Source organism: Zalophus californianus, chromosome 4 (assembly GCF_009762305.2).
Source record: "Zalophus californianus isolate mZalCal1 chromosome 4, mZalCal1.pri.v2, whole genome shotgun sequence".
Taxonomy (NCBI): Eukaryota; Metazoa; Chordata; class Mammalia; order Carnivora; family Otariidae; genus Zalophus; species Zalophus californianus.
The window spans coordinates 31,653,352-31,679,355 of NC_045598.1; the positions used below are offsets into that span (position 1 = coordinate 31,653,352).

General features: G+C 54.1%; 2 protein-coding genes across 6 annotated transcripts in view; both read left to right on the plus strand.

Moving 5' to 3' along the window:
• The window catches only part of NFYC (nuclear transcription factor Y subunit gamma), a 75,412-nt gene extending 67,572 nt beyond the window's left edge, over positions 1 to 7,840 (plus strand). For 3 of the 5 annotated variants that reach the window (XM_027613694.1, XM_027613678.1, XM_027613684.1), the window contains 3 exons: positions 3,063 to 3,170; positions 5,595 to 5,654; positions 6,624 to 7,840. In XM_027613694.1, the coding sequence (XP_027469495.1) occupies positions 3,063 to 3,170; positions 5,595 to 5,654; positions 6,624 to 7,055 (600 nt within the window). In that variant the 3' untranslated portion in view covers positions 7,056 to 7,840. The remainder of the gene's footprint in view (positions 1 to 3,062; positions 3,171 to 5,594; positions 5,655 to 6,623) is intronic. The other 2 variants (XM_027613710.1, XM_027613701.1) reach the window with 1 other exon arrangement.
• A 12,536-nt stretch (positions 7,841 to 20,376) lies between these two features.
• KCNQ4 (potassium voltage-gated channel subfamily Q member 4) overlaps positions 20,377 to 26,004 on the plus strand; it is a 53,175-nt gene continuing 47,547 nt past the window's right edge. The window contains exon 1 of the mRNA XM_027580817.1: positions 20,377 to 20,690. Within this exon, the coding sequence (XP_027436618.1) occupies positions 20,377 to 20,690 (314 nt within the window). The remainder of the gene's footprint in view (positions 20,691 to 26,004) is intronic.

The following is a 26,004-nucleotide window of genomic DNA, read 5'->3' on the forward strand; positions in this document are numbered from 1 at the left end:
ACACAGAATATTGTGTCTACCCGTGCGCGTGCATGTGTGTGTGTACACATACATTTCTCTGAACTAATATCCCTGTTAACCCAGACCACGACTTGCTTCAACGTATACTCACTGCTTTCCTTTAATCCAGCTCAAGTTCGCCACTGTGGGGCAGCTCCTCTCGATTTCCCTGCACTCCACCTAAGCAGAGAACGCTCGTAACCACGATTCCATGCCAAGACCCAAAGGCCCTGTGAGGCAGTCCTGTCTTTTGATTAGCAGAGAATAAGAGGGAGGTGTACAGGGAAGGCCATAAATACACTTGTTGCATATTCATGAGTCAGTTCCCAGTGGAGCCTGCAGCAAAGTGTATTTTTGGCTTTCATTTAACTTATCCGTCCCTTCACTGTGGACTGCTGCTTCCTGTGTGCCTTGAGGGATTTCATTTCTTGGATTTGTTGGCTTTTTTACTTGTACTTGCTCTTTTGTTAAAAAAAAAAGTGTCCTGTCTTAACACTTGCCATCTACACATTGGTCATTTTGCCACCCAAAGATGTAGAAAGTGAGTGACATTGAGCAGTCTCTATTTCCTGCCCCTTGCCCTTCCTATCGTAAATGATATGTAGGCAGATAGAGAAACTCACTTGGACTTGGTTAACCACTTCCTCTTTGAAAAAAGCTGTTTTTGGAACTGTTCTTATTAAGTTGACAGAGTAATAGACCAAGAGAAAACTGAAGGAAAGTGTAGTGTGTGTGTATTTGTGTATCTTTCTGTCTCCCCTCCCACCTTCCCTTCCTTTCTCGGGCTTTTGGTGTACTCTCTCTCTGCTAGGGCACGCTCTCTCTCTCTCTCTCTGTCACACACACACACACACACACACACCCATCAGTTACAGGTGCCTTGCCTCACTGTCTCGGCCACTAACCCCAAGACCTCTTTTGAATGGTTCTCAGTTTTACATGGGAAGGCGCCAGAACAAGTTCACTTAAGCCAGAGAAGAGTTCCCACTTTGTAGTAACTTTAATTCAGATCTTTTTAACTGTTCTGGGCACAGAACTATAGCACAGATTTGTTGCAGAATTTGCTGTACTCAGATACCTTCTGCAGGAGTCTGCATTTCTAAATTCCTTCAGAGTGCTCACCCCAACAGAGAGGACTTCATGAAGGAAACTTCGCTTCTCTTTTGAAAGCCCAAAGGGCAGGCTTTTTGGTCCTGGAGTTAACATCAAAAAGCTACCAGGCTCCCCAGACCTGTCCTTGTGGTAGAGGACTGAAGGCAGAGCATCACCAGATGTCTCAACCTAAGTCTAAAAGAGGAGCGTCTTGCTTCTAAGAACTGCTTGGAACTATCTGGTGTACAACTTTTCAGTCATATCTGAATTTCTACAAAGAGCTCTTCCCAGCTTGGAAATGTAAAAATCCCTGTGGCTGTCAGTACACCTTCCTCATTCTTGGGACATGCTTTTCGTCTTTCATCCTCTGTTTCTTGACTGGAGTTCTGGTGACTCCTGGGACCAGCCACCATCAGTCCCAGCAGATGAGGCTTCCCAAGCCTCTAACCCGGCTGCCTTCATCCCCAAAAGCAACTTAACGTTGTTGTCTGGAAGCCACATTATGGGACTTAGTGCGGGGGGCAGGGTGGCAGTCTGGGCCTGTATCACAACTTCCCAGCAGCTCTTGGCATATTCTCAGGAAGAAATGACCGCCCGTCACAATATCTTGCCCCATCTCCTGTGAACCAGATTCTTAACGAGTTTAGATTTTATGTTCCTCCATTTTGCCATAAGTGGACAGTTCTGGAATCTGGTCTACCAAGGACTTCCAAGAGCTATACTAACTACCAACTGTTAGTCTTTTCTTGGTAGCTCAAATCCTCTTTGAGGCCGAAGTTGCGGAGAAGCAGTGAGATTTAACACTGCTTGCAGGAGTGCAGCTTCATTTCTTAGCCTTTTCCTAATGGAAGTAAAATTCCCTGCAAGGGAATTAGCTCTTAAAGGCGAGGGGAAAACTTGCTCCAGGACAAAGAGGCATGACTTGTCTGTTCGCCTCAAGAAGCTTACCCTGGCAACAGCGGCAGGCTGGGCAGCCAGGAAGGGTGGTGCCTGAGCACCCAGATGGAGAGAGACCAGCCTGTCCTCCTGGCACCACTTTCATCCCCCAAATCCCAAGTGGAAATGTCTGCAATGCTCTGCTGGCTCTCCTCTGCTGAGCCACGGTTCCTCTCATGCAACCAACCGCCTTGGTCTCCATTCCTGCTCAAGGCCCTGAGACTTTCATGGTACACTGGAGCGTTAAGGGCCTGAGTTAAGGCTTTTAGTGCACAATTAAATGCAGCATGTGGTATTATTGTATTATCTGAGATTTAATCTTAAGCATGAGGGACTCTAAGGGCATTTTTGTAGCTTTGGTTTCCCATGATGGGGTTTTCTGTGAAAGGTTTATTGATTCAGCTTCCCCTTGGGAGGAGTTTGGCCAGAAGCTAGTGCTGAACACCAAGGATCCTAAAAGTCCCACAGACACCCATTGGTCCTGGCTCTTGGGGACTGAAATAGTGAAGCGGGCCAGCTTTTTTTTCCAAGATGTGCAGCATGGGGTTGGGCAGGACTAGGGCTAAGGTACGGAGTGACAGCCATCTGTTTTGGGTTCCTGGCAGATGCTGGAGCTCTTCTCAGTATTACATCAGCCAGCCTAGAACCGGGGTGGCAGAGTTTGGAGATAGAGGGGAGAGTGGCCCACACTTAAGGTACAAAGCATTCCAATCATGTCTGATAGTTTTTGGGAGAAAATCCTAAGATAAACTGAGCAGACGGCTAAGAGCCAGTGGATGTTGAGGGTGTGGCCATGCTGTTCCTCACGTATGTGACCAGATCCTCTGGGAATTTTCTCCAAAGTCCATTTAGGGAACATACCCTCTTTTGTGTTTTGTGACTTGCCAGGTGGGGATGTTACGGCTTTCAGAATAGGTTTCTTTGGAAGGCTGGGGGGGTGGGGTTGGGGGAACAATCACCACCTCTGGTCATGGGAAGTTTGCCTGTTGAGGTTGCACTCAGTCTCCTGTGTCTGCTTGTCGGCCCTGCTCTAGGTGCAGCTGAATGCCGGCCAGCTGCAGTACATTCGCTTAGCCCAGCCTGTATCAGGCACCCAGGTCGTGCAGGGACAGATCCAGACACTTGCCACCAACGCTCAACAGGTATGTGCCCCAGAGATGCAGGGCTTGGGGAGGGGACCGTTCGGAGCTGGCTTCTGGCTGCAAAGGAGGGCTCAGCAATAGCTCCCTTGCTACTTCACCCTTCGGCAGGAGCCGCCTCCACACCCTGCACATCTGTTCACCCCAAAGGACACACGGGGTTTATTGGAGGATTGGATTCAAAGTGTGTCTCTTACTGTCTTGTTCTTGAGGGACAAAGAAATGCAAAGGAGGGGAAATCTCAGGGACATTTGAAGAAAGCCTGATGGATGTGTATGTGTGTGCATGTCTGACCAGAGCAGGCATTCTGACAGCATGCCTCATCGTCAGGCTGAGTTTCCATCTTTAAAACCAAATAGCTGTTGTGTTCTGGCACTCCCGTGTCCTTTGGAAAGCTTGCGTGGATTTTACTTCCTCATGCACACCTAGCCAGAGACTGCCCCCTTCATCTCCTCTCATGCCCTGAGATATGGAAGACTGTTAGTCAGAGGTGCTGAGGGGGCAGCCCCCCTGGGCCTGGGGGTTGGGGGCCATGGGCATCATTTGCAGGGGATGGGGGATGCTGGTCAAGGGGAGGCATTGTTAATGGATTCTTCTACCTCAGACCCAAAAAAAGCAGCGATCGTTTAAGAGCTGGACCCGTCTGGCCCAGTTGCATTTCTGGTGATGTATCTATTGACAGTGGTGACAGAGCTGAGTTTGTAGAGCAGGTCTCCAAAGATTTCTCCAAAGGAAAACAGGAGGAATGAGCCAAAAGCAAGGCTTCGAAGTTCCATATAGTCTCTGGGATCATTTAAAGGGCCCATTCCAGACCCATTCCTTGGCTCACATAAGGTCCTGGGCTTTTCTCTAACTTCCTTAGGGTTGACTGGCATGGAGTCACATCTCCAGACTGGTCACATCCTTAGGTACCCCTCTTTTTAAAAAAAACAAAAACAAAAACAAAAACACAACAAAAAAAACCCTTAAGATTCTAACCTGGGATCCAAAAACTTTATGGCATGTGGGTGGGAGGAAATGAGAAGGAAGAGTTTTGGGTTCCTCCGAGGTCCGTTTGGGGACCAGAAACTAAAGCCAGAAAGTGGGGAGAGTCAGGTTTTCAGACAGGAGCAGGGGAGAAGCAAGGAGAGGGCACCTGAGAGCAGTTGGAGTCTGCATTACAACAGATCTTATTTGTGACAGCCTGGCACATAGTAGGTACTTGATATGTGTTTGTTGAATGAATAGTATGTAAATGGAATTTAAAGGTAAATGAAACTTTCTTCTCAGCTCATGTGAAGGGCAGTCCTGCCGGCCACAGGGCACAGTTGACCTTCTCATCTGTGAAGAATACTTTCCATTTGTCTCAGGGTCATTCATTTATTCTGCAGACATTTCTTGAATACTTACTTTGCATTGGGGGCTGTAAAGACAAAACATAGAGTTTCTGCCCTCCAGCCACTCATAGACTGGTAGGAGGGGAAGGACCCAAAACAAGGCACAACAGTAAGAAACCCTCCTGAAGCCCTTTCACGCCGGTCCCCTCCTCACTCCCGACAGCCTCATGGGTAAGCCTGAGGGTGGTGTTTGGCTGTCGTGAGGACACTCGAGAGGACAGCCCTTACCTGGCAGGTTGGCTGTGATGGTTCCAGGAGGTGGTACACAGAGGACATCACTAGTCCAGTGTTGCGTAGATACACACACGCACCAAGCATGTTTCCGTCTTCTTCCTGGTCTGCCAGGCTGTGTCGAACAGCTGGTGCACTGTGACGCAGTTCCACGTGGCGACGCAGTTCTTTTCACATGTACTTAAAATCCCACGTGAGATTGTAAGTACGTGTGGTAAATGGTTTCCTTGCTCTGCCCCCTGCTTGGCCCACAGGGCTGCATGTGGCCTGTCTCGGAAAAAGTACTTCCTAGGTATGCCACAAGGGCTTCTGGGGCCAAGGCCACCTCCTTGCCAGGGTGTTTGGCTATTCCAGTCAGGTAATCTAGGTGATACGGGTTTGGTTTGGAGCCCACCTTCCAAGAACGAAAGGGACCACTCACCGCTTTGCCCCACATTTTGCAGTCTGCATTCACTGGCTAAAAGACTCTGGGGTTTTCTGCCTCAGCCGGAAATGTGGGGCCTTGCCATGTTAGCACCTAGGAGCTTGCAGTGAGGGTCGGACATTAAGAGAGGCGGTGGCGGAGGCCGTATGTAGTTCACTTTCTGGGGTCCTGTCCTCTGTGCGGTGCCAGCTCTGAGTAGCCTTCGGTAGTAGGGGAGCGGGGACCACCCTTGCTTTCCTGCTACTCCTTCAGCCCTGTTCTGTGCCAGGCCTCATTCTGGACACTCTGTGCATTGTCTCATGTGGTCTTCACCACCCTCTCCTGGTTGTGGGCTGCCAGAGGGGTGTACCAGGCCCCGCAGCTGACCTGCCTCCTCTGCCTTCTCGATTCCTGCAGATCACACAGACAGAGGTGCAGCAAGGGCAGCAGCAGTTCAGCCAGTTCACGGACGGACAGGTAGGACACCCAGGCTGGGCAGGGGCCGGGGGTGAGGGGTTGTCGGGGTAGCTGCTGAGATCTCTGGGTTTGGATGCTTAGGGCAACTGTCCCATTTTCTGTTGACGAGTGGGCAGGAATTGTTAAAGCAAGTACGGTCTTTAATTCGGAGTGCCAGTCCTTTAGATTTAGGCTTGTGGGAGCTGAAAACAATCTTACAGTCCCAATTCCCATTTTACAGATGAGTAAAAACTGAGTCCTAGAGATGAGAAGTGTCTTGCTCACTCAGCTCTTCTTTGCAGAACCAGGATTAGAATACAGGTCTTCTGTTTCCCTTTCTAGGACTTGTTCTTTTTCTAAGCGAGGCTGCTTTTTAATAGCATGGATTAGTTGAAATGCAGAGAACATGTGACCTCTCGAGCTCTCTTGGTGCCTGGAATTCAGTAATTCTAAACTCCTGTGAGGAAGGAATCTTTCCCTTTCCCTCCGCCTTTTCCCTCATAACTAACTGTCCCAGAGACCCCTGAAATCCATGACAGGATGACACGCCCAAGCCCATGTTCTCTGCTGCCCAGAAGGGAGAGGAGCTGGCATCAGGACCCACCTCTGGCCCCTGCCCCCTACCACGTGCTAGGCTCACATGCCAGGGCTCCTGTTAAGGGGGGGTCTTTGCCTGTGGGCTTTTTGGGGGGACACCTGAGAAATCAAGTGTCCTTTTGGCTCTGTCCTTCCATAGTGGCTATGTGAGCTGCTTCTCAGTGCCTCACAGGTCTTGGCTCAGTAAGTGTTTAAACCCAGGCCCCCTCCTCAGCAGCGCCCGTGTAGGAAATGCAGGTTCAGTGTAGCCTCAGCCTGAGCCAGATACTCTGAGGAAAGGAGGAGGAGGGGGGTCATCCTACTGCCCCTGCTAGTGAGGAGTACCAAGAGTTGGGGAAATGCGGACTTCCAACCTGCTGGTACAGTGGTTCGAATTGCTTGTGTTTGTCACAGAGGAACAGCGTGCAGCAAGCTCGAGGCTCTGAGCTAACGGGAGAGGCAGAGCCCAGAGAAGTGAAAGCCACAGGAAATGCAACTCCCTGCACCTCTTCCCCGCCCACCACACACCCCCCCTCACACCGGGCCGGAGCCTCCTGTGTCTGCTGCTCCCAGCCCCAGCAGAGCTCCACATCCCCTCCTCCCTCCGATGCCTTACAGTGGGTGGTGGTTGAGGTATCTGGGGCCCCCAGCCAACTCGAGGCCCCTAGGGAGCTGCATGCCCCTCTCCCAGGGGTGACCTCACTCTCTCCTCTCCACCCCTCGCAGCAGCTCTACCAGATCCAGCAAGTCACCATGCCTGCCGGCCAGGACCTCGCCCAGCCCATGTTCATCCAGTCAGCCAACCAGCCCTCCGACGGGCAGGCCCCCCAGGTGACCGGCGACTGAGGGCCTGAGCTGGCGAGGCCAAGGACACCCAACACAATTTTTGCCATACAGCCCCGGGCGATGGGCACAGCCTCCCTCCCCAGAGGACCCGGCCGACCTCCGCGCCTCCTGCAGGGCTAGGACACTGGTGCACTACACCCCACGCCTGGGGGCCGAGAGTCTCCAACAGAAAGATGCAATATTTTTTATTTCCCTTTTTCCATTTTTTCTCCAAGGAATCAATATTTCAGTATGTTGAGCTGTGTGTCCAATGCTATGAAATGAAAATATTAAATAACATATTTATGGCATTTTCTTGAAGAGTGTGGTTGAAGAAATATTTCTTTTGTTTTCCTTTTTTTTTTTTTTTTTTTTTTTATTCTTACCGCCACTTCTTTTCAGGAGCAAATCTCCTCAGGAGGGTACGTTACCTCCTGACTCTTGGAACAGCTGCTGCCCCCAGGATTTGCCACCTCGTTCTGCCCTCAGATTGAGTTAGGTGACCGCGTAGCTTCCTGTTCACTAGTGGTCCTCTCCCGCGACCCTGTGCTTCACCCAGAGCTCTGTGTGTTTGCACCCAGAGGCCATGGAAACATTCCTTGCATTTAAGAGATGAACTCATTCGCCATGGAGAGTGGATGGTTTCATTTCCAAACCCTTCTCTCCCAGGGACCCAAGGAGACTAGAACTTTGTGCATTTGCCTGCCCCCACCCCCATTTTTTATTTTTAAAATGCATTAAAAATTGTGCTAGTCTCCTTTGCTGCATGGACTTCAAACTGCATGAAATGCAATAAATCTCATTTTAGATAATTTAGAGTCTGGGTTTCTGTTTCTGGGGGCATTCACGGGACCACTTTGGGAAGCTTGGGAAGGTTTGTTTGCCCTCAGGTTGGGTGTCTATGAAGGAGGGGGACTCTTGTGAGGAGGGGACTTCAAAGCGAAGTGAAGTTATGCTACATCTGATTCAAATGGAGGTCTTCAGCTGACTTTGAAGATGAACTACATCAGAATCTATTTGCTGCTCAGAGGTGGCTGCCTGCCTTACTTAGACTACCGCAGGTGGGCCAGATTCAGCTGTGTCCTGCTGGCTTGTTGAGGGTCAAGAGAGCATCTCTCACGGAAGAACCTGTCGCTGTCCTTCAGACAAGTCCCTCCGCTTCTGTGACACGGACTGGTATCCCGAGCTGCCTCCTGTGGTCATGCCCACTCCAGAGGCATGGTCTCTGGCACGGTGGGCAGCCCAAGCTCCTTGTCAGCCAGCAGCAGGCCAGAAGGCTTCTAGAGCCGGGGCCCACTTCCTAGTCATTGAAGCAGGAAGAACAGAGCATTCCATTTCTTGATTGGCTTTCATTGGCCATGGAGGCCAGCAGTGAGCCACCTTCCTAACCTTCGCCATGCCATCCTTCAACCGGGATGAGGCCTGTTGTCATGGGAAGATCAGAGAACTGAGTGCCAGGAAAAAGTAGGTTATTAATTTCTTCTCTGATGGTAATGTGCCATAAAACCTTGGCACTCCCGTCAGGGAAATCCAAATCAAAACCTCAATGAGATACCACCTCACACCAGTCAGAATGGCTAAAATTAACAAGTCAGGGAACGACAGATGTTGGCGGGGATGCGGAGAAAGGGGAACCCTCCTACACTGTTGGTGGGAATGCAAGCTGGTGCAACCACTCTGGAAAACAGTATGGAGGTTCCTCAAACAGTTGAAATTAATTCGATCCAGCAATTGCACTACTGGGTATTTACCCCAAAGATACAAATGTAGGGACCTGAAGGGGTACATGCACCCCAATGGTTATAGCAGCAATGTCCACAATAGCCAAACTGTGGAAAGAGCCAAGATGTCCATGGACAGATGAATGGATAAAGAAGATGTGGTATATATACACAATGGAATATTATGCAGCCATCAAAAGGAATGATATCTTGCCATTTGCAACGACGTGGATGGAACTGGAGGGTGTTATGCTGAGTGAAATAAGTCAATCAGAGAAAGACATGTATCATATTACCTCACCGATATGAGGAATTCTTAATCTCAGGAACAAACTGAGTGTTACTGGAGTGGTTGGGGGTGGGAGGGATGGGGTGGCTGGGTGATAGACATTGGGGAGGGTATGTGCTACGGTGAGCGCTGTGAATTGTGCAAGACTGTTGAATCACAGATCTGTACTGAAACAAATAATGCAACATATTTTAAGAAAAAAGAAAAGATAGCAGGAGGGGAAGAATGAAGGGGAGTAAGTCAGAGGGGGAGACGAACCATGAGAGACGATGGACTCTGAAAAACAAACTGAGGGTTCTAGAGGGGAGGAGGGTGGGGGGATGGGTTAGCCTGGTGATGGGTATTAAAGAGGGCACGTTCTGCGTGGAGCACTGGGTGTTATGAACAAACAATGAATCATGGAACACTACATCAAAAACTAATGATGTAATATATGGTGATTAACATAATAAAAAACACACCTTGGCACTCCCTTCTCTTTGGACTATCTTAAGGGGTGCGGGGATAGGGAAGGGGCTTTGGTACTAGGTGATAGCAAGTCTCACCCTGATACCCTGGTGATTCTCCCACCAAATGCCCCCCACTGTCAGCCATGGTAAGTACTTGGACATCCATCATCTACTAATTTTCAGTCATTTACCTAAGTGTACCTTTCTTCATTCCACAAGAAAAGATGGCTTGCATTGAAAATATACACAATGAAACAATAAAATATGACAAATTAGAATTAGGAAAAATATAATTGAGTAGGAAATCGGGATCATAAAAAGCAAGAACACAAACATTTTGACCATAATACAAACCTACATAGTTGTTAGGTTGTTAGAATTCTATTTCACGTTTGACCCTGGGCTTCCTGGCCACCAAAGCAAAGAGAAAGATGAGACCAGGTAGAGATTCATACTATACATTCTCTTGCAAAAAGCAAAGATTTTCTTAGTTTTGAGGTTTGGGATACATGGTGTCCCTCCGGTGGTACCTTGGGAGGAGAAGCAGGTGGTACTCTGATAAGAAGTCAGCGGGTGGGTCTGCCCCACAGGCTTCTTCCTGACTCCCAAGTTTAGTGCCCACCCCCCTCCTGTATCCAGTTCTCTTCGTTCTCGCTCCAGACTTTTCTCTGAAGGGGATCATCTGGCCTTTCCCACTGTCCTGTGGGAAGTCTCAGACATGCAGATAACTCCTGAAAGCCCAGCCCCACGGGGAGAGAGGCAAGCTCAGGGGACTCTGGCCTCAGAGGAAAGGCAGCAGCTCGGCTCTTTCATTTCCTGGCTGAGCCCCCACGTTGAGCCCACAGCACTGCCCCACTTTGCTGCTCTTCAACTCGTTCCTGAAAACCCAAGTAGTTGGATTTTCACAGCAGTCAGTGGGGCCCCGTTTCCCACGGACGTCCATTCTTATTTTGGAGATGTTTCGATCAGTTGTGATTGGCAAGCAGCTTTCTGACTGAGCACGTTCCCTTTAAATTTCCCCGCCAGCAGGGCCCATCTGGGTGTAAACAAACACTTTAGTGCAGCCCAAGAGAGCCCCTATCTAATCCCCAGCACGATCCCCTTACATCCGGAGCATGCTTTCAACATTTTTCCTAGCACTTTTCGGCATCCATCCTCCCAATGATCTTCAGGTGACCCTGCAGGGGAGACAGGAAGAGGGATCATGATCCTGTGTTACAGATGGAGACATGGGAGGCCCAGCAAAGTGCAGGGACTTGCCCAAGGTCACACCATGAATTGGGGTGGAGCTGAAGCCAAAATACAGGTCTCCTGACCCCTTGTGCTTACAGAGTGGCTTTCCAGCCGAAGGTGGTGGCCGTGGTGGTGGTGGTGGTGGTGGTGGTGGTGGTGGTGGGTGTAAGAACAAGGCTTTACTAAATGTGAGCTGTCTCCTTTTATTCTACCTCCCCCAAACCATTGGCCCAGGCTTGAGTATATGCGGAATAAATAAAGCAATTTGATCTGGTGTGTGGACAGCTGGTGGTTGGGATAATTGATGCCTGAGACTGGAGGCCCCTGGGATTAGGAACAGACCACCTGGCCAGCCTCCTTGCTACTCCGTTCTGCTGAGGCCACAAGGGGGCAGCATGCAGCATTTCCCCAAGCCTCAGGGAGGTGCCCTGTCCAACACTTATCCCAACTTGAGACAATTCTAGGAACTACCAGGGTCCTAGGTCCTGAACCCCCTCTTCCGTAAGCCCCTTAACTTTTGAAGCCAGGGGAATCCCTGGGGCCACTGAGGGCTGGAAGCACTATCCAAGTATTACATTAGGGTAGGTTCTCAAATTTTATTTATTTTTTAAGTAATCTTTATACTCAACATGGGGCTCGAACTCATGACCCCGAGATTAAGAGTCACATGCTCCACCGACTGAGCCAGCCAGGCACCCCAGTTCTCAGATTTTATAAGGACTTTCTGACAGCCCAAATTCATTCAAGGCCCTTCTTAACCCCTCAGCTTTATGTCTTTCCACTCTCCACTCTCCTGCACTCTTTGCACACTCGGTTACTCACTGGTCCCTGAGCTCACCTCCTTGTTTTCAGAATGTACTGGCCCCATTGCCTGGAATGTCCTTTTATTTCTGTTCCACTTACTGATCTATACATCCATCAAGGCCCCATTTAAATGGCCCTTGCCGAGAAACTTCTAACTCCTGGGGCAGGGTCTACAAAGACCTCTTCCATGCTTCTACAGCAATGTCTACAGCCTCGATTATTTGTGCTCGTATCCATAGTCACTCAGCAAATATTTCTTTGGCACTTCCTGTGTGTCAGAAATTGTTTGGAACGTTGTAAAAACAGCTAAAAATTAGCCAGATGAAGTTTGGGCTATCGTGGAGCTTATATTGGGTTGGGGGCTGGGGGAGAGGGTGAATGGGAATGGGAGAGAGAGAGACAATAAACACAAGACAGTTAGGCTCTGAGGAAACCCCCTATCACTCTGTTAGAATTTTCTGGGTTTGGCTCTCTTCCTCACAGATGGTCCTCCTCTAGTCCAGAGTCTTCTCTGCACCTCCACAGCCCAGCACAGGGCCCGGCACCAGGAGGATGGCAGTGACTGATGAAGAGTGAATGAACAGACGAACCATGAGAGACTATGGACTCTGAGAAATAAACTGGGGGTTCTAGAGGGGAGGGGGGTGGGAGGATGGGTTAGCCTGGTGATGGGTATTAAAGAGGGCACGTTCTGTATGGGGGAAAAAAAAAAGAAAGAGTGAATGAACATAAACCCTTCCCCGAAGACAGGGCTTCCAAACCTGTGCCCATTCCCACTGCTACTCGTTTGCTCTTGCTATTGTTTTTTTTTCTTAATTTTTTTTTTTTTATTGAGCAGTGATAATATGCTAGGCAGGCGTATCAGATGAAGATTATTCTTTTAAGAAATTTCTGTGTAGGAGGGGTGCCTGGGTGGCACAGTCGGTTAAGCAGCCGGCTCTTGGTTTTGGCTCAGGTCGTGATCTCAGGGTCGTGAGATGGAGCCCCGCGTTGGGCTCCACGCTCAGCACGGAGTCTGCTAGAGATTCTCTCTCCTTCTCCCTCTGCCCCTACTGCTCATGCTCGCTCACTCTCTCTAAAATAAATAAATCTTTACAAAAAATTTCTGTGTAGGAAAATATATTTAAGGTTGATACTTGATGGATGATCTCATTTCATCTTCACATCCTCATAAGGTAGGTATTCTCATTTTCTAAGTGAGAAACTGAGTCTCAAAGAGGTTAAGAAATTACCCAAGGGCACCAGCTGGTTGAGTGGAGCCAGGAGCTTCATGAAACCTCCTGTCCCAGCCAGCTCAGTCCCCCTGGTCACTTCCCCTGTGTCCAGTGATTCTTTTCCTAGAGAGAATGAGAGCCCCCTCCCCAGGTAGGGACTTAGCTTTTGTCTCACTGCTCCAACCATTCATACAGGCCTTGGTAAGGTGGCATCTGACCTCCTAGGAGGAGGGGGCCCTAGAGTGGAGGTCAAGTGCCCAGTCGCATGAGCAAGTTGGGTGTGGCCTCCCCAAGGCCTCTGAGCTGGGCTGGCAGTGTTACTCCCTGGCTTCGGTGCTGGGCCACTCTCATGGCCTAGGAAGAGGGGATGGGAGGACAGTAAGGCTGGAGCCCAGGAGGGGAGAACCTAAGCTGGGTCCCAGCCGGGCCAGGCTGGACTGGGTTCCTCTGGCTGGCTGGCTGTTGCTGAGGAGCAGTCCCAAATAGCCTGGCCTCCTGCTGCAGCCTGGAGCCCCATCGCCTTTCCAGCTCCCCAAACCTCCCCCAAGCCCTTGTGCCTCTTTCTTTCAAGTGAAGTTCTGAGACAGAAGTTTCTAAGATCTTGTATGTGTCAAAATGTCTTGATTTTGCCATTTATTTGAATGATGGTTTGGCAATGTATGGAATTCCAGGTTCAGAATTATTTGCCCTCAGCACTCTGAAGATTCTATTCCATTGTCTTTTTTGGCATCTGTTGTTGCTGATGAGATGCTTACTGTCAATTCAATTATTGGACCTTTGTAGATAAGCTATCTTTCTCTCTCTGGTGGCTTTTAGAATTTCCTTTTTATTCTTGATATTCTACACTTTGGCTAAAAGGTGTCTAGGTGTAATTTTGTTTTGTTTTTAAAGATATCTTACTCGGCAGTCTGAGCCTTTTCAATCTAGAAATTCACGTCCTATTTCTGGAAAGATCTTACTCTTTCCAGTAACTTTTTCTGGAACTAACATATGCTGGGGTTTCTCATTCAATCTTTGATGTCTCTTTTCTTTCATATGTTCAGTCTCTTTATTGTTCTGTACTTTGTTCTGGAGAATTTCCTTAGTTCTAGTTTCTAATTCACTAATTCTCTCTTCAGCTGCATTTATTCTACTAACCCATCTATTGATTTCTTTTTTTTTTTAAGATTTTATTTATTTATTTGACAGAGAGATAGAAAGAGCCAGAGAGCACAAGTGGGGGGAATGTCAGAAGAAGAAGGAGAAGCAGATTCCCCGCTGAGCAGGGGAGCCTGATGAGGGGCTTGATCCCAGGACCTTGGGATCATGACCTGAGCCAAAGGCAGACACTTAACTGACTGAGCCACACAGGCATCCCTATTGATCTCTTCTTTAATGTCAGTGACTTTAGTTTTAATTTCTAGAATTTCTAGATAGTTCTGTTCATATCTGCTATGTGGTTTGATATCTTTTTGCTCTTGTTTTATAGATGCTATTCCTTCCTTTATCTTTTTGAAGATTTTAACCATATTAAACTTCCTTTCAGATTGCTCCATTATCTCTAGGTCTTTAAGTATGAATTCTCCCATGAGAGAGGTGCCTCTTAATATATTCTACTTACTTTTTCTTATATGTTGTGAAGTTTATCCCTGAGATAGTTATTTTCAGCACATTTTCCTGACTACCTTGAGTGTAGAGGCCACCCTAAGGGATGATTTCTCAGTTGAATCTGCCCAAGCCATGTGGATGTGCACCAGTCCCAAACTAGTTCTTCTTTGGGATTTTTTCTACCCAAAGCCAAGACCAGGAGGCTAGCAGGTAGAGATATTTTAGTCCTGCTTATGGCAGGCAGCACTTCCCAGACCCAGCATTAGCCAGGGAGCCTGCTGTAGCCCCTACCACTGGTGGGGTTTGCAACTATACCTTCCATCCTGCTGAATGCCTCCTCAAAGGTACAGCTTCCACTCCTACTCACCACCAGAATTCCCTCTCATTTCTGGCCCTTAGAGATTTCTCATTCTCACTTTTGAGTTTGGATATGTATTTTTAAAAGTTACCCAATCTTTCAGTGAAGTTATCTAATATTTCAGGGAAGAGGGACTTTAATATGTGTTCAATCAAGTTCGACCTGGAAGTTACACTCTCTGGGCCTCCCACCCGGTCATTGAGTCCCCGGTCTCCCTGCTGAGCCCCCATTCTCCTCTCTGGACCCCTAGCTCCCTTACTAGGTCTTATCCCTTTTCTGAACCACCTTCTCTGCCCCTCGATCTGCAGTCCCTCCCACTAACATCATCATCTCCTCTGAGCCCTCGTCCAAGCTTCCCCCAACAATGGAGCAGGGATCAGGGAGGCTTTCTTCCACTGCACTCTCAGCAACTCAGAAATGTCCTTCCTCCTAATTTTCCAACCAAGTCTGCTGTCCCAGCTGCTCTCACTGAGAACATGGAGCCGACCAGCACACCTGCAATAGTAGGAGCACCTTCTGCATGGTCTTCCAGGGGTTGGGGGTCAAAGAAGAAGAATCCTGAAGGCAGAGGAGTAGCCGCAAGAGAAGGGTTGGTTTTGACTTTCAATTCCACACCCCCTTCTCCCTTAGTGTCTCCTCTTTGTGGGCCCCCCTCCAGCCCTGAGGATCAATGGGGGTTCACTTTCACTGAGCTCAGCGACACCACTCCCTCCCCACTTCCTGTGCCTCTGAGCTCCCTGGCCCAGAAGACCTGCTTGTCTGGGCTGGGGACAGCTCAGTGGCACCCAGAGATCTCGGGGGATAGAAACTCCTCTGGCCCCTCCAGGACCTCCCACCTGCCAGGTGGGCCTACTGGCCTCACTAGGGAACAGAAGCAGGCCTGATCCTTCTCTCATACTTCCTCCTCCTGCTTACAGTGGAGTGGAGCCCCAGAGGGAAATCATGCACGTGATGCCACCACCCCAGGAGCACCGTGTACTCCAAACACCTCCTCCTAGGAAGCCCTTCCAGATTGAGAAGAGCTGCTAGGACTAGGGACTTCCCACAGCATCTCCCCTGTCCAACCGCACCACCCACATACCTGAAGAGCAGTAAGATGAATGGTTCACGTGTGTAGAGCTCCCTGCACGATCATGACTTTTTTATGCATTCAGTCTTCCCGATAGCTGGGGAAGGTGGGGCAGAGGTGGAGTGACTTGCCCAAGGTCGCCAGCTAGTCCAGAGGAAGAGCCAGGAAGCCCATCCATGACTCGTGTTTCATTGTTCTTTCTGCCCCTGGCACTGCCACCTTCCCCGGGTGCTGATGCCTCTAATTCCACCCTTCCTGAGCCCTCTCCTGCAGAGCCCCAGCCTCTGCAGCATGCCCAGGCTAAGGCCTTGGCCAGACTGTTTCCTATCAGGCCAAACTGGACCCTCTGGCTTAGCATTCAAGGCCCCAGGTGTCCCCCTTGCCAAGCTTACCCTTCCTTCCCCTTGCTCTATAACTTCCTCCCCACCCCCACACCCACCTACACACACACACACACACACACACACACACACACACACACACACACACTAAGCACAGGGGTAGAGAGCTAGATTAGGCAAGTCTCTTCACTGACCCTCAGTCTTCTTGTCTGTGAAATGGGGATGTAAGTAGCACTACATCACAAGGTGGTTGGGGGTGCTGATATAAGACAATGCAGGTAAAGCATTGTCCCCCCAAAGTCCCCTCAGCCCCCGGCCCTGATCCCAGGATCCCAGTGCCCAAGCCTTAGCATTTAGTCCGAACCTCAGCCCGGGGGCTGCAGGCATTACTGACTGCACTTCTCTGCACCTCCCCAAGTCCTCCATACCCCTGTCCCCTTCTTCGGACATTGCCAGTGGAGATTCTTCCCTCATCTGACCTCTACCAGCCCTGGGAGCTGTAAGAAAACCCAGGGGGTTTCTGGGATGTAGAGAGGGAAGCGTAGGAGGTCTGGTGGGTGGAAACTTGACCCCCCTCCTCAACCCCAATTCAAGCAGAGCACTGCTGTTTTAATGCTTTTTACATGTTGGGGTGCTACCTCACGATTCCATTGCTAATAAAGTCTGAAAACCATTGCCTTAAAACCCCCATCCCACTCCAAGAAAGGAATCTGCTCCTTTGGTTGACTTGAGGTCACACTGGTGGCTGTTAACAATCAATGACAGGCTTGAGCCTGGCCCTGGGACCCAGGTCCCAGCCACTTCTAGACCTGAACCCTTACAGACCTGGGAGTCTCCACCCTTGGCAGGAGAGAGTCCTAGAGAACGGAACTGGGCCATCTACAGTTCCCCTCAGCCCCCGGCCCTGATCCCAGGATCCCAGTGCACAGTAGGTACGTGCCAGCCAGCAGGGAGGACAGGTCACAGTTCTGGGGTTACCCACAGGCTGTGTATCCTTCAGTGATTCCCTGTACCTCTCTGAGTCTCAGCTTCCACACATGCGAATGGCTGCTCTCTGTCCCAGACGGGGCAGGGCCTGGCACCCAGTTGGTGCCCCGCAAATGGGAGCTCTCCCTCCCCACCCTTCCTCTCAATCAATACTTGCTCCATTGATGGATGATGGTGACAGTGATGAACTACAGGAGATCCTGGAGCCCTGCCCCCTTCTTCTTGTACAGATGGAGAAACTGAAGCCCAGAGTGGGGAAGGGGCCTGCCCGGGTGGCACAGTGAGTCTGGGCAGAGTGGAGCCATTCTGGCAATGTCACCAGGGAGAGATTCAGGGGCTGGGGGTGGGGGTGGGAAAGAAGCTGCTGAGGGTGGGGTGCAGGGAACAGGTGGGAGAGAGGGAGCAAGGAGGGGAGGGGGTAAACCACAGCCACCCCCCCCCCCACCCCTGCAGCAAGGAGGCAGACTGAGAGAGCCTGAGACAGCTGTTTGCTCAGAAAAGTGTCTTAGTCACTAAAGGCTGCAGTGGGGAAAGTCCATCCTCCCAGTCATGTCCTGGGAATCCGGGTGGGGGTGGGAAGGCCGCCGGGTGACCCTCAGAGGGGCCACCTGTCCTCTTTGAACCAGACTTTCTCCTCTGCTTCCTCCAGTCCCCATGTGTGTGTATGCATGTACACCCCCCCCAAATAAACTGCTTATGGCCTCCGAGGACCGTCTTCTCCTTTCCCCTCACCCCTTAAGAAGAGTTCCATGTCTTTCCACTTTAAAAAGGAGTGGGGCTGTCCCTCCACTCAGACACACACCTGCAGAAGAAACAGGCCTCTGTGTCCTATGAAAGTCCTTCCTGAGATCTAACTTCCATCCCTCTAGCTGCAACCATGGTCTCCTTCCTTTTCCTGCTACCTGTGAGGGGGGTAATCTGGAGCTGGAGTTGGGAAAGATGAGGTGGGGCCCTCTCCCGGCAGTGAGGGCTCCTCACAAAGAAAGGAAGAGACTTTTTCAGTCCCCCAAATGGGAAGAGAATTGTGGGGTCCAGAGGTGATGCTAAGCGTAAGGATCAGATTTCCAGGAACAGACCCAATTTCAGATATTCTGGGTGTTGGTAGGGGCAGTCTGCGCTCAAGTGGAGTTTCTGCCACAGAAGGGCCTCAAAAAGACCCCAAGGAAGACTCCCAAATCCCTTACAACTGCTTTTCTTTCCACCTACCGTTCAAGTTCCCAGACCTTAGTCCCACCCTCCAGGACCCCTGATTGATGAAGCCTAGACAGACAGTCCCATAGAGTCGGGTAGGGCGGTGCCACGGCTAGGGGCTGCTGGTTTTAGCCCACAGGGAGAGGATGGGTTAACCCAGTCCAGGCATTGCATCTGTAGCTGGACCCTGGGGTCCAGAAACCTGCCCCAGCTACAGTGAGGTCGGGGCATAACCTGCCCAGAGGCATCAGTGCCCTCCCTGGGCACACGTGGAGCCTAGAGCTGCAGGAAAGATTCAGGTCAGACCCCAGAAGGCACCCCTTGTTATGCAGAGGGAAAAGGGTCACTGTCGGGGTCGGGGTGTGGGCCGGCTGCCAAGCTCAGCTTGGGGACCCCTCAGGTCCCTGCAACCCCCTCCCCGCCGCCTGCAGATCTGCCTCCCTCCCTCCCCCACAGGGCGCTCAGCAGATCAATGCTGCCTTTGCTGACAGCTGAGAATCAAGCTCGCCTTCCCGCCCCCTGCCCCGCCCCTCCCGCTCGGCTCCGGCCCCCGAGAGACTCCCGGAGGAACGAGAAGAGTTTGCTGCGGAAGCCTTCACCCTGGGGCAGGGCCTGCGGGGGGAGCGGCTGGTGTGGCCGAAGCTTCTGTCAGTGGAATAGGGAAGGAGGATCGGGAAACCCAAATGACCGCTCTGTGCAGAGCCGAGAGGGCTAAGGGGAACGAAAGGGCTGCCCCCTACTGCTAGGGAGAGGAGGTCAGGCACCAAGAACTTTCCAGCTGGAGAGGCAGTGCGTGGGAAAGAGTCTCCGGTTTTGGGGTGGGATTCTGCGGGCCTCTGGGGAGAAGTCGTCCAGCCCGCCGCGCGGGTTCAGAGCTCACCTCCCAACACGCACGTGCCCTGACCCTGACCCTGGAGGCAAGGGAGCGGTTCAGACTGGGTTGGCGGGGCGCAGGCCCCTCACTCGGAGGAGACTCTTCTTTGGGGCGGCGTGGTCAGCCTGGGGGGCTCGTCCCCCAACCGGAAGAAGGCAAGTTCCGACGTAGGGGGTGGGGGGGAGGAAGAGCGGACACACCCGGGGTCCACTGTGCAACACACTGTGACACAGCTCGGCAGCGCTTGGACAGCAGGCCTTTCAGGTAGGAGCTGCTCACCGAGCCACACGCGAACGAACGCACACTTTTACACATGCCGCCCGGCGCACTAAGGGCACGACCCGACGACGGGGCACGCCTCCTCGCTAACACCACCACCACCACCCAGCGGGGCCTGGACCGTGCACACTCATCTTCACACCTATCCACACAGTGCCCACGCCACGCACCTGCACGGACCCTATCCCGTCCCCGCGCGCACCCACAGCCACCCGCGCTGCACGCACGGGGCACGCACTTCTGCAGCCACTCACACCTAAACTCCATGGGACGCCGAGTCCGGTCCACGGCCGCGGCCCCCACTCCCCACCCCACGCCCCACTTTCCGCAACCCCACGCGAGGCGTCCCACCCCAGCCCGGCCTTCGGGTCCCGGCTGCCCCTCGCAGCAGTGCACGCCACTTGCACGCGGCCAGCCCCCGGGGGCCGCCGCCACGCGGTCGGGTCCCGGCACCGAGTCGGCGGCCCGCGCGGCCCGTGCGCCCAGCCCCGCCGCCGGCTCCACGCGCCCCCCTCCGCCTCGCCGCGCCCGCCCGCTCGCTCCCTCCCGATTTGGGAAGGCGGCCGCCGGGCGGGCGGGGGCGGCGGGGGAGGGGCGGGGCGGGGGAGGATGACATGTGAGCGGCGCGCCTGAGGCAGGTGGAAAGGCGAGCGGCATGGAGCGCGTAATAAGAGAGTTGGAGTCGGAAAGAGCCGCCCCAGTCGCCGGGGAAGCGGGCGGTCAGTGCGGGCTCCGGCGGCCCCCAGGCTCCGCGCGCCCGCCCCCGGCCCCCGCGCCGCCCCGGCCCGGCCCCTAGCCCCCCGCCGCCCGCGCCCGCCCCGGGCCACCCCCGCCGGGCCCGGGTCCGAGCCATGCGCCGCTGAGCGCCCCGCGCGCGCCCGCCCCGGACCGTAGCCGGGCCCCGGGGCCCCCCCCGCCCCACCCCACCCCACGCCCGGCGCCGCCCATGGCCGAGGCCCCCCCGCGCCGCCTCGGCCTGGCCCCCCCGCCTGGGGACGCCCCCCGCGCCGAGCTGGTGGCGCTCACCGCCGTGCACAGCGAGCGGGGCGAGGCGGGCGGGGGCGGCTCCCCGCGCCGCCTCGGCCTCCTGGGCAGCCCCCTACCGCCGGGCGCGCCCCTCCCTGGGCCGGGCTCGGGCTCGGGCTCCGCCTGCGGCCAGCGCTCCTCTGCCGCGCACAAGCGCTACCGCCGCCTGCAGAACTGGGTCTACAACGTGCTGGAGCGACCCCGCGGCTGGGCCTTCGTCTACCACGTCTTCATGTGAGTTTGCGACCCCGCGCCCCCCGTCGCGCCCCCGCGCTCCCGCCCGGCGCCGCCCCTGCCCTAGCCTGGGCTCCCCCGGGGCCCGCGGGCCGCCCTGGCTCCGCCCCCTGCCCCCCATTCCCACGGCCGACCCTCCTCTCGGTCACCCTCAGGCCTGAGCCCCATTTCTTGTCCCCCAGCCTGACCTTAACCCTGATCCCCAGGTCCTGACCCCTGCTTGACCTCGCTTCTGACCTCCCCACCTCAACTGTTTTCATCCTGATCTCCAACCCCTGCTCCTCTGTCCCAGGTACTCCCCACATCCAGTTTCTTGGCCCCCATCCTCCTGCAGTCCGGAGCCACTACAGTGGGGTCCCCTTTCCTCTTCCCTGCCCCTGTCTCCTTGTGCCCCAGACACAAAGGGGACCCACTGGCCCCCACACAGTTTCTGTTACCAGCTCCCCAACTTTGTTGCCGCAGTGGGCTCCCACCTGGGCTCCCCTTGGAGATGGCCCTCTACAGGGATGGCCTCCACCGCAGTCCGGGTTGGCCCCCCATCGTAGGGGCTCAGGGGTCCCGGTGAGCCACCTGAGCCCTGACACTCATGTGTGCGCCCTGTGTCTGCCTTCACCCAGCCTCCCCTCCATCCTGCACCCGCCAGTGGCAGCAGCAGCGGGTGGCCCCGCCTGCCCCGGTGGCTGGGCCCGCTAGCCTGCCCAGCCCTCTGACTGTGGCACCAGGCCTGGCTCCGGGCACCCTGGGGAAAAAGAGACGAGAGCAGTCGGTTTGGAAATACTGACGCTGCGGGCCCCGTCCTCCCCCTTGCCAGGCTCCTGCAACTTTCAAAAACACTGACCCCTCTTGGATGTAAAGAGTGAATTTTGGCAGCCTAGAGCTCAGTCTTGGGGGACGGCCTGGCCCCGCCGGGAACATGAGAGGCCCCGCGGATATCAGTTGAAGGGCTGGGCCTGGCACTGGGACGCCCGGAGGTGCCCGAGAAATACCTCCGGTCCCTGGAAAATGTACCGGTATTAATGCCTTCTTGCTGCCTTCAGAGAGGGCCCTCTGGTCTTGGGGTCTCCTGGGTGGCCCCCTTGCCTGTCCACCTGACTGTCAGACAGTTTTTCTGCCTGTCTGGCTGTCCCTCTGCCGGCGTTCCCACCTGTGTGCGAGCTGGCCCGTCCGTTCGTCTCCCCCAGCTCCTTCACTGTCCAGTGGTCCTTCTGCTTGTCTGTTTCCATCCCGCTTGTGGGACAGGCATCCCTCTGTGTGCCTGTCTGTCCACCTGTCCATCTGCCTGTCCGTCTGTCTCAGTCTTCTACTTGTCTGTTTCTACCTGTCTTTTGGTCCATCTTCCTGCCTGCCTCTGCCCCATCCTACCTGGGCCTGCAGAGTTGCAGAGGTGAAGGGAAGGAAAATGCCGGCCAAAGAGCCCCCTGGCCACAGGGGGGGGGGCGGAGGAAGAGAACTCTGTCAGCCAGTTGGCTCCCTGGGGGTGGCAGCCTTGACCCGGGGCAGAGACTCCAGCTGGGCTAGGCCGGGGGCAGAGGTGAGTTTGTCAGGACACGAGGTCCGACTTAGGGTCGGGGTCAACTGTTAGGAGTAGCCCAAGCCCCAGTGCCCACTGCGGGGTCTGGGATGAATATTTTTCGCTGCAGAGAGGAGTGGTGAAGGGTGGTTGAGTTGCCCACATGCGGCCTGGGGTGCCCAAGGAGGCTGAGACACTCCGCAGAGAGCGACTCTGCCTTCCATGGGCTCCTCTTGGGAGATGACTCTTCCAAGGCAAGGCTGGGCCCGGGGAACCCAGTAGGCCTCTGAGGTGGGGGTCTTTTGTCCTGTGGCTTGTCCTCTCAGCCCCCACGGGGGTCACCGGAGGTGAAGGACCTGCCTCATGTCGCCCAGCCGGCTGCTGTCTTCGCCTCCTCTGGAAGGGCCTCTCCTACCTCTCCAGGAGCTAAATGTGCTGGCACCTTTGCCCCACATCCCGCCCTTTCCAGATGCCAGGAATGCCCTGGCCAGGGGCAGGCTTGTTCCGACCACTTGTTCCCGGAAGGCCAGGGATGAAGCATCTCAGGAGCTCTGGGGGAGAGGAAATGCGGCGTGAAAACGTCCAGAGGGTTAGGGATCTCAGGGAACTGGTCGTCTGTCTTAGAGATCAAATGGAACGAGGGGTCGGGAGCTCCACCTCTTGGGTGCTGTGTGATCTTGGATTGATCTCTGGACCTCTCTGAGCTTTTAGAAGTCTTCTGCCGTCAAAGTGGGGTAGAAACCCCAACCGTGTGGGCCTCCGTCTCGGAGGAGGTAATAGGTGGGCAAGAGCTTGGTTTGCTGCAAGGGTCTGTCTGAGTGTGAAAGATGGGTGTTATTCCTGGGGCTGGCGGAGGGGGCCGGACAGGAGGCTTCTGCTGTTCTTGAGGTGCTCCAGATGTGGGGTTTCTGAGTCACTCACTGTAGGGTCTTGGCTGTTCTTGCCAGGAAGTGCTTCTTGCTGTTGCACTCCTAGCCATCCTGCTGCACTTTCGGTCAAATCTTTCCCACCTCTGCTACTGCGCTCAGAGGCGGCTCAAATGCAGGCGTCCCAGTGCGCACAGTTAGCTAGCACCCCCTTCCCAGAGACTCGGGCCCTAGCAGGGGGAGCCCGGCAGAAAAGCCTGGAAGAGGAGGGCTCAGGAAGGGGAGGATTGGGGTGAGCTGAGTCCATTCACCCCGGGGGACGCCAGCCTCACACCTGCCAGCGAGGTCCCCACCCAACCTGCACATTTTCTGGCTCTGAAGTGTGGGAGATTGCCCAGAGGACAAGCCTGGATCCCGCCTCTCCTGCCCATGCAGCTGTGGTCTCTGGGAAGTGGGAACTGCTGACTCCCGTCCTCTTACTGAGGTCCAGAATGAGGGATTGCGGGCCCCTCTCCGAGCTCTCTCACCTCTCTGTAGGCCCCTGGTCCTGTCACCAAACCCCGGTCCCTCCTTGGCATCCCAGTCTTTGATTAAGCCCTCAACCCGTCACACGCCCTGCTCTCTGTATTTTGAGAGATACCACATCGTGGCCCCTCCTGCTTTTTGAGCCTTCGCCGGGGATGGGGGTGGGGTGGGGGTGGAGAATGCTTGCCTCCTCGCTGCACCCTCTCAAAGCTCCCCCTGCCCCCAGCCTCCCTTTTAAAGTTAGAGGGCTGGAAGGGGCTGATACAGGGCAAGGTCATTACCCCCCATTTTCCCCCGCGCCACCGTGAGACTCTGGCTGCTCCCAGCCCCCAGCTGCCCAGCACTTTCTCTATGTGAAGGTTTACATTCTGTAAACATCCTCCTCAGCCTTGTCCCTGGGGTCAGAAGCTGTGGGAATGGGGAGGGGAGGAGGGTGGCGGCAGCTCCTGGGGCCCTCAGGCTCCTAACCCTGGAGTCTTCCAGGCTCCCACCCTGACCATCTGAGAAAGATCACTGCCTGGGATGGAAATCAGCCCAGCAAAGGGGGGCCCAGAGCCCTCAGGCGTCCCCACTCGGCGGGTCCTCACATTTGGACAGCCCATTTTGCTTCTAAGAAAACTAAGGCTCTGGGGACCCAAGTCACACAGTGGATCAGAAGCAGATGCCGAACCAGACCCCAAGACCCCTGACTCCCCATCCAGGACGTCCCTTCTGCTTCCTGCAGCTGCCTGGGCGGGGGTGGGGGGTGTGGGGGGGTGGGGGCTCCTGCAGTTGGAACAGAAATTTCTGATCGTGCATGGAACAGCAGTTGTGCGCCAGGCACCATGCTAAGCGCGCTCCGTAAACCACCTCCTCCAGGCGGGGGCTGCTATCCTCATTTGACAGGTGGGGAGACTGAGGCCCAGGAGAGGTCTCTGAGGAGCCTCCTGAGAGCTAGGTCTGACTCAGAGCTGCCTTTCCCCTGCATCTAGGCTTCAGCCAGCACCCCAGTCCCAGGCCCCACAGGAGTGGTGCTCCTGTGTCATCTTCTCTGTCCCCATCACCCGGCACCCAGCACCCAGGCAGCAGGGGGTGGGCAGGGAGCAAGAGTTTGTGAGGATGGACGGCAACTGCCAGCCTCGTCCAAAGCGGTCATAGTTGTGTTGTACTTGGCTTTGCACACACACACACGTCTCCGCCGCACACTCGACTATCTGTCTCGTGCACACACTCACTACAACTTTGACACACGCAGCCATGGGTGTCACAAATGCACCTGCAGCATACATCCAATGAAAGAAATCTAATACAGAGCTGCCGCCACCTTTTTACTGACTTCACAGACACACACCTGGGCCTGCAGCCCCAGCCCAGACCCCTAGGACAGAAGAGAGTTGACCCCCTTCCCTAAGTTTCTTGCCTCCACCCGTGTGGAGGCCCCCCGCACCAGCAGGGCTGCCCTTACAGGCCTCTGTTCACCTGTGTGTCCACCTGGGAGGGCAGCTTCAGGGCCACGTGGGAGCAGGGTACCTGGCCTCCTAGAATTCGGCTGGCCTTTGCTTTCCCTGAAGGGGCCCCCTGGGACCCTTCTGCCCAGGCCGGCAGCGTGCTGCTGGGTTTACTGAGGCATGGAAAGGGGCAGATACCCATCCCAGGTCACATCTGGCAGATCAATGGTCAACTGTGCCAGGAACCCAGGCCTTCTGCCTCCCAGATCAGGACTTTAGATCTGTTCCTTGCCCCAGCGGGTGGTGAAGGCTAATGCCCCAAGAACTTGGCCTTATGATGGGGAAAGTCTTGGAGTGTGACCCAGATTTTTGGTGCTGCTGTTTTTCAGTTCTCCTTCTTTTCTTTGGCCTGTACTGTGAGGAGGGGGCGAATGGAGAGACCATCCTGCCAGCTTTCTATCCCTTCTTCTCTTCCTCTCCCTGCCCCTTAGGCCCCTTTGTGCCCTCCTGCCCGAGTTCTCCTTTGGGGTCACTGGAGCAGGTTAGACTTCTCACTGCTACCCCACCCCAACTCCATAGTACGTTCATTCCTTCCGTTGAGGAAGCCCTGCTGAATGTCTGACTTTAATCCCTATTGCCGCGGAAACCTATATTCTCCAAATATTGGAGCCAGGAGTGTTTCCAGAGGTGATTATTCTTGGCTGATGGCAGCACTTTGAATGGGTGATTAATTTAAGGTTCTCTGAGCCAGTCAAGGGAGCTGAAACCTCCTGGGGAGCAGGAGAAAGGAAGGCTCTGCAGAGCGGCCAGGGCCCTGCCCCTGCCCCCCAAGGAGGCCACGCAGGGAGCTTCCCTGGACTCGGAGCAGCTCATCGCCCTTCCTCCCCGACACCGCACCCACGGGGGTCTTTGCGCAGGGCTGACCCTCCTGTGGGCTAGGGTCCCAGCAGGGAATTCAGGGGGCACCCCCTCCCTAACACCCCAAG